At 42.1% G+C, this 14239-nt stretch overlaps 2 protein-coding genes across 3 annotated transcripts in view; one reads left to right on the top strand and one right to left on the bottom strand.

The window, feature by feature from the left end:
- Positions 1-14239, top strand: part of LOC134848411 (TBC1 domain family member 25-like) — a 548746-nt gene that overhangs the window by 125594 nt on the left and 408913 nt on the right. The window lies entirely within an intron of this gene.
- Positions 908-2438, bottom strand: LOC134848185 (uncharacterized). The gene is made up of 2 exons (XM_063865556.1): positions 1704-2438; positions 908-1368 (listed from the first exon to the last, which is right to left on the bottom strand). The coding sequence occupies exons 1-2, from the start codon at positions 2113-2115 to the stop codon at positions 1079-1081; spliced, it is 702 nt and encodes a 233-aa protein (XP_063721626.1). The 5' UTR covers positions 2116-2438; the 3' UTR covers positions 908-1078.

Raw genomic sequence — 14239 nt, forward strand, 5'->3', positions numbered from 1 at the left:
GTTTAATAGTAAATCATTGTTTCGACTTTCGATACGAAAGTAACGGAATATTTGTGCTCGGGGTGGGTTTTTTTTTCTTCAGACAAATTTCGACTTTTTAACTATCCATTTTTGACAGAATTTTTAAATATCATTCGAAAGGTATTGTTGTCCTAAGCTCAAATTTGAAAAGATATTTTACCTGTGACCATTTTTTGTAAAGTTACGGGGGTTTAAAGATTGCCATTTTGGCCAATTTGGGACAATTAACGCTCGATATATTTCGCGCTATTAACGCGTAAGCGGAGAGTTAATCCGTCTTAGAAATTGTTTCAAATTGATTGAAAAAAGCTTGTTTGCCATAATTGATTTGTTTCAAGGAGCGAATTCTATCCTTATGTGTTTTATATGGCGTATGGGGGGATGATTTTCATAAAAACTTTCAAATTTTAATAAAAAAGTTTTCATTATATTTTATTACATTTACTTTTTTTATGTTACTACTGCTCCATTAAGCTTACAAGGCAGTCGGAACATTCACGGCTTCGCCTTTATACGAGCAGTCTTGTTTTACAATTGTGCCCGACCTATGCTTCGACTATTCTCAAGCAAGTTTTTTGTGTTTAATGAAGCTGATATAAAGTAAACGGCGTCTACCTTAGCATACTTGAAATGCAAACTAAGCTAAAATTTTGCAAAGAAATGCAAAACTTGCAATTGGAAAAAGTTTTTGTTCCAGAAAGCAAGAAAAATTCAGTAGATTACATGATTAAATAATAATACAAAAAACTATGCGTATCTGGGCAAAGCCTTGAATGTTCCGCTCGCGTTCTCAGAACTATGGAGGAGTGCTCGCTATAAAAAATTGACGAATTAAAAAAAAAAATGGAAAAAAAAGTATTAAGAAAAATATACTGTTTCATTCCGCTTTAAGCTATACGTAAATTGGAGCCAAATTGCTGCCCATTTGAGCTAAATACGTTCTCTCAAATTGAGACTGGACTGTAAATTGTACAAATTTTGTGTTTTTTTATTTAAGAATGAAATTAATTTTCCATGATTATGAGCTTCGAAAGATCAAAATCCAATTGTCAGTTTTTCAGCCGAGTATAGACAAACATTGGCCAACTACGTTCAGACATTTAGCCACTCCATTGACAACTGTGCATGTCATATTACAGCAGTCTACAAGACAAGGGATCACTGCAACGACAGGATCCAGACACTCCAAACAGGAGCAGATAGATTCGCAGCAGTCACAACAGTCACAGCATGCCCAGTTCTCGCTGCAACATTCGGCACACCCTACTGCATCTTCGTCTCCTTCACAACATTCACAAGAGCCGCAGCAAGCCCAAATTCCACCTTCTTCTTCATCATCGCCTCCATCTAAAGATAAAAAATAAAGTAATGGTTAATAGTATCTCGTATGATACATCTCGATTTCAACGGACCCGTACTTGTGGTTTTATATTTCTGGAAAAAATTTGGTTGCCTTAATTTGGAGCACAAAGGGCTCACGGGCCATTCAAAGTTTTTCACAATGGTTTTCTACGCCGGAAAAAAGCCATATTTGTTGTTTTGCGCGGAGAAACGTTACATGTTGGAATGTTTCATCCTGAAATCACTGAAACCCGAATAAAAAATGAAATTTGGCGACCAATGGTCAAGCAATCAAGCATGCTATTTTCCCAGCATTAAAAATGATTGAGCAAAATTTTTACTCTGATCTGTTTTGTCTTCTTCCTCTGAGTTTTCTTTCGTAGTTTTTGTGTTACTTTTCCCGCTGTTCCTGTTCTGATCTATGGGTCCTACTTTATTCGGTTTTCTTTTTCTTTTGTCAATTGCTCCGGTGTCGGTTTTAGATTCTGCTCCGGTGTCGGTTTTAGATTCTGCTCCGGTGTCGGTTTTAGATTCTGCTCCTGTGTCGGTTTTAGATTCTGCTCCGGCGTCGGTTTTAGATTCTGCTCCGGTATTGGGTTGAGAATTTGAACGTGCGCTTAATCGATTATTCATTGCGCCCAAATTTTCTTCAATAGCAGCTATTTCGCTATTAAAATCAGACGCATTCAAGTACCCGTAACTGGTGATGGGTTGACTTGTTGTTGGTGGCAATTTTTCTTCAAGTGCAGCCATTTTTATCAATTTTCTCTTTTCATAAAATTTAATCTTGCTGATACAGTGATTGTATTTGAAGATTCAATTTCTATTTTACTCTGGGCACAAAGTTGCTGTTAAAAAGAACCATAGGTACTTGTACTGATAGAAATGAACGAGTTTGCAATATACAAAAAGTACAGTTTCAAGAATATGTGACGGTTTCTAAGAGCTAGAAGTTGATCTGCGCTTCTCGGAGGACTGTCAGCTATCAGTTCGGCTCTTTGTTTATTCTTTTGTTTTTGTAATTTGGATTCAAAAGTTAGCCAAAAACTGCACAAAGTCTGAATTAAGCAGCTAAATTAGTCTTAAGTCATTATTATGTCATAAAAAAATCAGAAGCATTTTATACATCAAGCATAAATAATAATTTTTGCATTTGTTTTAACAACTTTTGTTCAAAATAAACAGTCCTCCAGTCGAAACGTGAAAAAATCATACCAAAGTTAGCTGCTCAATTATTTTTGAGTCATAACCGAAAAAACATCAAGAATTAAGTGATTGACCAATGTTATGTTTTTGATCAATGTTCATGTTTTGCTCTTTTAATCAACAAATTGTAATCAAACAAACAATCCCTTTATCCGATTGTCACAGTCATTTTTTGAAAGTAGATTAAAAAAATGCTCGAATCAGGAGTAGGTCCTGAATATTCCGACTGCTCTTTTAGTCTTATGTAGTTCTTTTTGCAGAATGATATCTTGATTTGTTAAATAACAATTTTACCACTTCACATACGCATCAGTTTTAGAATGAAATAGGTGTTTTTACAAGGTAATGGACAATGATCAAAAGTTTGCATATTTCAAGTTCACAGTTTTTTATCTCCTCCCTATGATTTTTTACAAATGTGTTTTTGTTCACGTTGTTCGATTGCTAGAAGTTTTTAAGTAAGGAATACATAAGGAAGAAATAAGGAGTTGGTATAGCGAGTTTAGTCCTCTTCTCAATTTTCATAACATTCAGACAATATACGTTAACTTGGTGCTAGTTAAATTTTGCAAGAGGGGAAAGACAAATAAAAACCGCCTGTTTTCAAATGTTTTTCAGCTTTTGAATCAATTACAACGCCTTGGTTCACTTTCGATTGAACTTCTTGACGGATTAATTTGCTCTTTCAATATGCGGTAGAAGAGAACAAAACTGTTTGTATCAGGGCGACACACTACATGTTCCGGCTGCCCTTCAATCAAACATAGCCTGCAGAAGCCTGGGAAACTCATAGACACCCTAAAAATCTCCAATTCTTGAAGAAATTTCAGAATTTAAACCTTTAAAGTCAATCGGCAAATCTTTTCAATTATCTTGGAAATCCTAAAATACTATTCAACTTTCAAAACTAGATTTCATCATGTTTTTATTTTGTAATTGAAGAGCTTAGTTTTCTCTCCTAGTAACAAATAAAGGTGAATTGAATTTCAAACAAAAATCCAGGTCAAACCCCATAAAATTTTGAGCGCGAAAAGGACTGACCAGATTTTAGCATGTAAACTCATCCATCCTTGTTAATTGTCTTCACTTCGTTCCCTGACATTTAGTTTAGCGAAAAAATATACTTTTTTTCCGAATAATTTGCCAAAATGTATGAGCAGAAAATGTATGAGCAGAAATTAACATCGGCGAAGTAAAGAAAAATATATCAACCGGCATATCTTAAGCTTTTTTGTTAAAAATCAACCATTCCCCCATAGCCAAACTAGACACAATGCTTTACAAAAAACTGAGATTTGGGTACAATGGGATTTTAAGTAATCAAAATTTTTTGAGATGAAAAAGTTTTCGAAACTTGAGTCGACATTTTTTGGTCGATCTGTTTCGTTATCAAATTCAACTAACACTCTACACAACGTCCAATATAGCTCCAAAATGTACTGCAAATAAGGTCAGTTAGTGCTATTTTCAATGTATCTCACGCTTCTTTTTCCAAACTAAATCAGAACACATTCCGGTCGAATGTCACAGTTTGAAGCTGAATATCGGCTAGCTGTTATAAATTACAAATTGGCCCTTGACATAAAAGGCAGATATTCGAACACAGTACAATTCGAGATGAAATTTTTTTCCAACATCGGTTCTTAATCACCTTTCAAAAAACTAGTTCACTTTTTGTTTTTTGTTCAAATTTTGTTTCAGAGACCTATACCATTTTCATATTTTCATTCAAATTAACTTACAACTAATGAATGTGTATTTTTCTACAACCGATAAATGTGTAGTTTGAGCGCGGATGTCTGGGTCCGCATCATCTTGCAAATTTCAACAAGGTATCTATCGAGACTCAACTTCTCGGTTTTTGATATTATAACTTTTTGTCATTGACACTTTCAATTATAAATTTTAATAGCCCGAAAAAAGATTTCATCTCTTCTTTTTTTCAAAATTTAATGTATTTGTTTCAGATTTTGCAGCCAAAAAAAACACTTCTGAATTTTTTTTGTAAAATACGTGCTGAAATTGAGATATTCTTGTCTAGAATTTCAGAGAGCTTTAAGGTGATGTCATTCTTTGGCTTAGTTTTTTTCGCTTTGTTAACTGCTTGGTTATTTACTGCAAGCAATTGTTTTTTTTTTCTACATGGTTTCCTCAGAATGAGTTTCACTCGAAACAAAATTATGAAAATTCTAATAGACCTAGTATTTTATTTTTTTTTGCAAACACTTTTTTCAACTGAAGAGCTTTGTGTTTTTGCTGTCTGCTAGCTTGCCATGCTATATTTGATGTGCACCAAGTGGCACCAACCTCTGTTTTGCTTCTCGTCGGGTACTATTCTTTTGTCTAACAAAACCGATTAGATCAGTTCAAGTACATCAAATCAATTTCAGAAACAATTTTAAATGTCAAGAAAAACTATATGCGACCGGCTCGACCAAAATAAATTTTAATTAGACTTGCGCGAATTTCTCATCCATTGAAACTAAATTTTTGATGCCGTTTGAGATTTTTGGCGCGGCTAGGCTATTACGTGTTTCAATATAACAAAATTTAGCTTCTGATGAAGTAAATTTATTTTCATTTTTTCCTGGATTTTCGAGCTTACGCATTGTGATATCTTCTCCTCCAAAACAATCATAGAGATTAAACTTCCGTCAATTGTGATTGTTTTTCAAACTATCGCAACCAAAAATTGATGTTTTGGTCTGTGCTATCAGGGGCGGATTTAGGGGGGGGGGGTTATTTGGTCGGGACGGACGCCTCTTTTTGAGTGATTGGACCCCATGCCATTGGTCCCCCTTTGTACTACTATTCAGCGCCAAAATTTGCTAATTTTGAGGGGGGGAGGGGGGAGCGTGCGCCAAAAAACGCGCAATTTTGGTTAAAATTTTCCTAAAAGTACCTAAGAAAGCCTTTTTGGCCTGTTTTTTCCACAATTTTGCCTGCAGCGCGGAAAATTTGGTGAAAAAAAAAGATTTTTTTTAAGTGCTCTGGGAGAGCTTGAAAAATCGGTTTGGTCGAACTAAAAACAGGTTGTCAAATATTTCAAAAACTTTTATGAAAATCGGCCCCCTCGAGAAAAACTAAGACCCACCCCTGTATGCTACGAATAGTCGGATTGACAAAGGTAAAAGAGAAATAAAGTTTGCTTTATTTAATTTTTTCTGTGTTTTTGTTTTAACTATAAAAATCAAAAACTTTTACTTTCACTCGAAACTTATTTTGAAGCGATTCTTTTGATGAATTTAATATCTAACCAGTTATGATCACGTAGTAATTGTTTGATTGTGTTTGATTTTGGTATGTGACCTGGGCTATTCCAGATACTTAGGTGACAGCATCTGATCATTTAAAATTCACATAAATCCACCTTGGATCTAAGGTCGATCCACCTTGGAGCTAATTTTTAGGTCAGAAGAAAGAAAGTTTCAACTGACTGTTTTTTAGTGATACAAACGAATTTTCATCGTTAAGATGAAACAATTTGAATAACAGTTCGTGAGTTGCGACTTGTTTTTTAGATCATGATTGATCAAATCTTGTTTATTGTACTTGAACACTACACAAGAAATCTAAACGAACGAGAAGATGAGCGACACTAACGACCTCATGGATTTCATCTCAGCGAGTCTAGGAACGACTGTGGACGAGATTTGTCAGCTTCTACTAGATTGCAACTTCGGACTGGCAGATACGGAGCTGGCGATGTTCATCGTCGCACTCTTGAATGCAATGGGAAGAGAGGGCCGCGGGGACCGCCCCTTGGAGGTAGTTTTGATATTAGCCCTTGGCGAGTACGGCGGTACAGCCGAAAGGGCCGAAATAGCCTCTTGCGACGGCGATTTGGAAAGATGTCGGGTTACGATTTGTCTCGTGAGCCAGGATTGGGTGAGCAAAGGGACTATAGGTTAAAAGCGATGCCCCTACCCGACCGCATTTACTCCTCTACGCAGCCGCTCCTTGGATTCGAGAGATCACGCAATGGGCCGGACCCTTCATATTCGGTGGACTCTCCAACAGCCGTTCCTCCATCTAATAAAGTTAAGCAGAATGAGATCGAAATCCAGACTGCGGAAACGATCAAAACCCTGGACAAGATAGAAAAAGATTGACAAGAATTGCACGCCAAATTGGAAGAATACGAGGCAATGACCCATGAACGGGACGAATGGAAGAAGAAGCAGGATGAGTTATCGTAAGCTCTTAAGGAAAAAGTGATCGAACACCTGAAGGATCTTTAAATGGCGAAGGTGAGTAGGTTGTCACCAGAAGTCCTGGCGACAATGAATTCGGATGGGTCCAAGGACACGCAGTCCAGGATGAGAGCACAGGAGCTGTGCGAAGCTAGGGAGCCCGTGGCCCCTCCTCAGGCATCCTCGCCTGCATAGAGTTCTAGGAATACCATACCTGACCCCTCGGACACCTAACTTGCCCACAATTACAAGAGACGTTCGAGTAAGTAGCCACAGCATCGATTGACGAAATCAACCAAATCAGCAGAGGGGTCGTTCCCACCCAAAGCACTGACCGCTCAACGGGTAGCTCAGGGCGAGAGCCGCATACTGGTTCAACACGCAGTGAGACCACCTTAAAGTCGCGAGTCGTGGACATAAGGAAGAACCTTGGAGTTCTGAACTTCTTCGTGCAGGTGACCGCGGCCACCCCCAAGCCTGCCTCAATAGCATGAGCTGGAACCCTGCCGCCACTCATCAAATGATTCCTTCTGGGAGTCGTCATCTGATTGTAGGGGAGAGCTTGGTGAGAGATCTGATCAAGAACTGTGCAAGACCATCGCTGTTTCCTTCGCGGGAGCCTCCGTGGCCCAGGTGATCAAGATGATGGAGCTCCAGGACGAAGACCAGTTGGATACTTTATTGATATTGATAAGCACGAACGACCTTTCCAGGACTCTGGTCTCGCCGGAGACCAGATAGGAACCTTTGTTAGTCTGCATCTTGAATGAGTTGAAAGAAAAATATAAATCCAGGCTCGTGGTCTTAAGCGCGGTCCAACATAACACGAATATAGGCACGCCAGTAGCCGATTATATGAGCGGCAATGTGGTCCAGTGCAATGAGATGATCTGCATCCTGTTCTGGAGCAACCCAGGCGAAATGGGGTTCGTGGAGCTAGAGAGCACGCTGCGTATGACTGACTACCGCGCACTCACAAAAGATGGAATACATTTTACCGCCCAGCAAGGAAGGCGATGGATCAATGATGACTTGCAAAAGAAGGTTGAGGAACAAAAAGAGGAGCTGAGAGCGACCAATTCCGTGGCTCGGATTAGATTAGCTCGACTGGCAGAAGAAGAGTGAGGATCAATGTGCCTGAGCCACTCGCCAGTCGTCTTGAACCTTTCGCATCAGAGATGAATAATGTCGCTCTTGTTACTCCCAAACCGGACGTAAGACCGTCCCCACTCATCGAAGGCAGCCACTGGAGAGCAGGCGTGGAAGACCGAATAACCAGGATTCAACGAGCTTCCAGGCCTCCACGAGTGCGAGTAACTTGCCTGCAGCAGTTCCAACTACTGCGGAAAATTCCTCAATCAACCCTGCGCCGGTAGAAGGGGTTGGTTCGACCAGCATCTTAGTGTGGAACCGACTGGATCCCAATGCATAGGTACAAAATTTAAGGCTGACATGTTTACGAGATAAAACATGAATACGCTGGCATGCCAATCTGACGCAAAAAGAATGATGAATGGAAATGGCCCCACGGTGTCAGAATTGTATCAGATATCAGGCGTGGACTGGTTGCTGGGGCAACAAAAGCAATTTACCTCCACTACCACGCTATGACTTGTGAACCTCCACGGATTACCTCAATAGGACCCCTGTTAATGCGATCCTTGCCGGACGCCCAGAGATAATGTCTCCTCTAAGTTTTTAACGGAGGACAAGCCAAACAACAAACATCATAAGACGTACCGACAATTCTCTAAGCCAGGGGCTAGACGCCTGGTGAGTACTCAAGATAATATACCCGGGCGACTCCAGTGGATGGGGATAATTATAAGTCCAAGGGGCTGAAAAAACTGAAGGATGATAGCCTATTTGCTGCCTGCGATACACAGGATATCACGAAGGTGTGGTATTTGATAGTGGCCTGTACAGACTTCGTTTATACGCTCCAATAATTTTTTGGCCAGACATGATTTTCCTGACATCTCTCACATAAGCGTGAAGAGAGTTGTCAACCTGGATCCGCAAGTGAGAAAAGTCGTTGGATCGAATGATCGCTTGCAGAGTCGGGGACTATCGGGCCACCTCACGGATGGGTCAGTTCCCATCAATGACGTCATAGTGGAGGTGATAATGAAGTTCTTATTGGCCATGACAGAAGCGAAAACGCCGATACAGGGATGCTTCACTAGGAATGTGGTGAGAACCATTTTCATGTTGTCGCCTGGATATGCCACACTGCCGGAACCCTTGCATTTTATATACACAATGGTACCCTGCTTGTAGAGGTACGATTTGACGAAGTGATTCCGGCACTGAACAGAACTATTAATCCTTACACGTATTAACCCCTTCGATCAGAAATCCCTTCCGTCTGCTCGGACAATTCGAATGCCCTACAGGGTTTTAAAAAGCACAGCACAACCCGAGTGGTGCTGGATGAAGTTTTGGGTTTGGAACTGTCGAAATTCGCCAGTTTGCTGAAGTTGAGACTAAGAGTGAATGATAACCATCTACTGATGCAGCAGATGTTTAATGGTTTATGGTTCAGGTAGGTGGAGTACGAACAGAACGAGCAGGAGAGTATGGTCAGGCGTATTTGACATCGTCTGAAGACCTCATGGCGCTAGCCCTGTGGACGAAGCCGCACACTATTGCGTGGCTGTATCTGTCGCCTTCGAAAACGTTCCAATAGTGATAAAGGAGATACACACGCACTTGAAAACTCTATTGAACGAAAGAGAGCAGGCAGCAGGCTTGATGATAAAATTAATGCAGGACGTGAATACTATGTCTCTAGATAAGTTGGATGCAGATGTAATGGCAAAGAGAGCACAGCATGAGATATCCGACGCGATGTTGAGAGGAATGGGAGTGGGATGGACGTCATCCTTCCTATCCACGTGCAATCCGTTAGCCTTCAGGAACTTGATTGGGATCTTTGTGAGAGATGTCGATCGGCCTTGTATTGGCACTTGATGTGAAGTTTGGACGAGAGAACTTTGTAAACGGACCGGTTACCTTCTTCACTCAGGCACTAGCAGACCTGAGGTTGGAGGGGCTTCTCATCTTGATCACGATGACGTATGGTCGACTGGTTGACCTCTTTGTTCTCTTGCGTTACCCAGAGCAGCTGCAGGGGTCAAACCAGGAGCTCAACGCGCTGTTGAAGATCGCTTCTCATCGAAAGATGAAGGATTGGAGAACGCTCCTGATTCAGTACTTCCTACAACAGAACAGGAGCCTAACCGGAGAGGACAAGACCCTTGCAGAGGCGAATGACTGCAAGAAATGTGGTGGCATGCCCTTATTAATGGATCTAGCCGTGATGATTCGGATCGATCCGTTGGCTCTAGTATTTCAACTGTGAGAGTTCGACACAATAATGTAATAATGACCGGTGAGGTCGCACGTGTTCCCCGATATGCAATTGAGAGCGTTCAGAAGTTCGGTGATTTATGTCAACTTAGTCTCAGTGGTGAAATGATCGGTGTTGAACTGGGTCGAGCAGCGGGAGGTGAGGGGATTAGCCAGCGATGATCGACTGTTCCGAAGAGTAGCCAAATCAGGCTGGAAATTGACAAAATTCAAGACCCAATTCAAGTGCAGGATGTGTGGTGAAGACTTGGCCAACGTCGAATTCAACCCCAAGATCTGGAACTTGCGCCCAATAGTGAAGGATTCAAGAGAGGCGATGCAGGTTCCGGCGTGGCCGGCAGCATATGCTCACGTGAAAGTGAATCAGCAGACGAGGTCTTTATGCTCCTAGCTTTTGCCAGATTAATGCTCTCGATATCCACCGATAAGGAGGGTGTTGCTAGGAGTTACGTCTCTTGTTCTTGCCCCTCGCATCGGAGCGACTTGTCGAACAAAGAATGCAGAAATGTAGCGAAAGTATAGAGCCACGTTTCATCAGATGGAACGTGGCGGCTATGCAAACATTTGACTTAAGTTTACTTGATGCATGGAGTCGAAAGATTATCAAAGTCCCACCATCCAAGAAGCCCGCGGTCACCCCGACGTTTGGAATAATGTATATTCAAAAGCTGACGATCAGTCGAAAATGAAAAAGCCAGGACGAGAGAAAGTAGTAGTAATAGAACTGGGGAAGGAATCGAGAGGAGGCATCTATATGATGATAGATGAGCTGGCACCACATAGTGATGAATCGGTGGAATTCCTCGTGAATGACGAATTGTTCTACAATGCGATTGACATAATTGTACCGACTCGGTCGGACTCACGCATGGATATGCAACAGGGCCCCTCATGATCTGGACCGAAACCAGACGATATCAAAAATGACGACGCTAAAGATCAGGAGGACTGCCTCATACATGGAAAAGGGTGGAAAATGAGCGGAATCGACATGGGAGCATTGGAGAGATTCGCTGGAGTACAAGTTCAGTGAGGAGGATGACAGTGGAGAGGTTGACGAACGGTTAGCATCGATACTGCCCGTCATCAATTATGTCTCTATGAATCCCCTCGGAGGAGGAGGCTTGACAAAGCCATGAGAGTATCTTTTCTGTGCAAGCTGTCAGAGGAGGAATGTTATAGATATCAAAGCGAACATGAACGACAAACGGGAATGGTGTGGACTCGAGTGGCCTTTATGGAGAGGACCTGGGATGTGATACGCAGGTACTGAACGGAGTCCATGATGAAACTGGGGTTGAATCAACTCATCATGCGTGAGGTTCTAGAGAAATTGATGGGCCCCACTGAATCTGACGGTCTGACCGAGTCAGTCACAGAAGAGAGCGCCGATGAAAACCCAATCACTAGGAAACAACCAGTTAAATGAGCCAAGGAAGAGCTAAGAGAATGAAAAAAAAAGCCGGCAGCAAGGCTGTGAACCCTAATAATAAAGTCGAAAGTGAATGCAGTCGTGATCTCGCTGGCAAAAGTATTCCGTCCTGCTGAGAATGGACAAGGAGATCGTGCAGTACCAAATGGAGGAGAAAAAGAGAACTTGATACCACCAATGCCCTCAGCAGCCTTGAAATTGAAGAAGAGCAAACGAACACTGGCAGACGCTAAACTTGAAATGAAGGTTATCAGCCAGTGCGGATCTCTTGGACTAGATGACTACAAGCCTTCGTGAAAGAACATGGCAGGAAGGAAACTGGAAGGACAAATTGACGTGGTTGAATATAGTCGGATTACGAAACCCGACTTGGTTCACATGGGCGATCCTGCTGGTGGCTATATGGAGATGATCAAGACGAAGAACTCAGCGAGAGGGCACCTGATGGCTTGGAGTTTTAAAAAAAGGCCATGCAGGAACATTTGCAGGAGTTAATGGAAGATTCTAATTTGAGACTGAAAAAATATGGCACTATAATGTCATAGGAAGCAACTGAAAATGATCTCGAACTGCTGGTGAAGATTTCTTGGAGGGTCGTACTCCAGAAAAATTTTGATAAGTCTATGAAAACACCTTCAACAGTAACGGCGGGCGTAGCTAGACCAGCCGTGCGTGAGAACAGAGTTGCATATGCGACTAGCATGGTGTCTGATGTGTATCAACAGAACGGAGTACGAAGCCAGTAATGACTTGAGATTGAGAGAGCAAGAATTGGAAGATTCAAACGACATCGAGAGCTACAGAAGATTGGACTAAGTGAGAAGGCGCTCCATCAAAAAGCTTAAAGTGAATCGGGATCAAGTTGACAGAGTCAGAGATCCGAAGAAGTACGTGACCTTGGGCAAACTAGAGTCGTTCCAATGCGTGTCAGGGGTGCTTGGGATGGCATATAATCCTTTCGTAGATAGAAAGCAAGGGATTGTATTTTGACTTTGAGCAAGCTATAGTCCTCGACTTCTGGGTCGAGAGGGTGAAAAAATTCAGAATGCTGATATTCGAACAGCCTAGTTTAGGAGTCATTCCGGAGGGTTGAGTGGTCGAATCATCAATTCCGTAACTGAAGGGACAGGTGAGCTTTGAATGTGGGTCATGGGACGTTCCTTTGAAAACCAGTTTTGTTACGATGTGGGAACTCATGAAACCCTCATGCTGTCCGAATCCAAATGCAGCTTTGATATGGGACGTGACTGTAGACATCGTGTTAGAACTGAGCGATAACGGGTTTCTACTTGATTTGGAGGTGATACATCACCTGTTGGCTCTAAAATTTTTGAAGCGGGATGAAAGGTCACCAACGGAACCGTCCGAAAAGAATTCACCAAGTGATTGGACGGAGAAGCGAATTTGCTTGGTTTCCAGTTGTGGAACGATAGGGCGCGTGCGTGGGACCGGCTACTGCTTGAATATATAGTGTGAGCATTATTGCCAGCTACCGAAAATGTGCGGAAGATCGAACATGTCGGACATAAACGAAATGGAGCTGATTGTGGAGGTGAACCTGATGGCCGCCTTGGGATTTTACAGCATAGTCAGCTCGATTGAGTCATTGGAACGTATGGAGCGTGCCCGTGAGCTAGTTTCGAGCCTCAAGTGTAGAAATGAATCTGAAAGATAGTGAGGGACACCATAGACCAATTGGCTCGAAGTATTTGGTGAGATCAAGCTCCGCCCCATACTGCAACAGCAAATAACCCACGCAAATGGTGTACTGGAAGTAAGAATACAACAAATGTGGATCGATCCATTGTTCTCATTGTCTAAGTGTTTGTGACTGGGCAGAATGAATGTCGGAAAGGTCGTATGATTTGTTAACGAAGATCATTCGGGCGGTCCCGAATAAATACGACGGAGAACTGGAAGACGTAAACGGTGAGAACTTCACGAAATTGAGCGAAGGTAAGGTAAGTGAGTTCCAGAGGAAGAAAAAAAGAGGAGCATTCCCAGTCGAATCCTCCACAATAGATGAAAAAGACGAGACACATCAAGTAATGACCCATGGGATTGCCCAAGTTCAGCTGAACCATGGGAACTGTTCTCCACGGGATCCCGTATCAATTCTGGTAGTCTGTGCCACTGATTGCGCTGAGGTGGTAGGAGGCCAATGCTGGAACGAGTGAACAGGAGATGTCGATACCAACTACTAACCAGCTATGCAACGTGAAGTTCAACAACAACTTGAACTTGTTCAAAACCACCTGTAAGATCCTGAAGGTACCGAAGGCAATTGAAAGGATCTTGGCAAGGCAGAGATTAATGCCTTGGTTCCGTGCTGTGATGACGTCATGGATATATGAGCCCACAAAGCGTCATATGTCGAAAAATACGGAATCTTACCAATCATTCCAGTTGGATATAGGACCGGGTGCCTTTAGAGGAGCATAGAAACGATGTCGCAACGGCTGTGAAACGTGTAGCTGGAATGTTCTGCACGACAGAGAGCGACCAGAAGGAGGTCTTACGAGCTGACCCGGAGCAAAATATGAGCCTGTGCTTGCACAACAATTTCTGCTGGAACCGGGAGCAGAAAATGAATGTGGATCTTTTACAGTGCTGTAAACAGAGATTGTCAGTGTAAGCATGTGGGTCGCGGTCCGCAACTCCGTCGAGATGTTAC

This window comes from Symsagittifera roscoffensis, chromosome 6 (genome assembly GCF_963678635.1).
Source record: "Symsagittifera roscoffensis chromosome 6, txSymRosc1.1, whole genome shotgun sequence".
Lineage (NCBI taxonomy): Eukaryota > Metazoa > Xenacoelomorpha > Acoela > Convolutidae > Symsagittifera > Symsagittifera roscoffensis.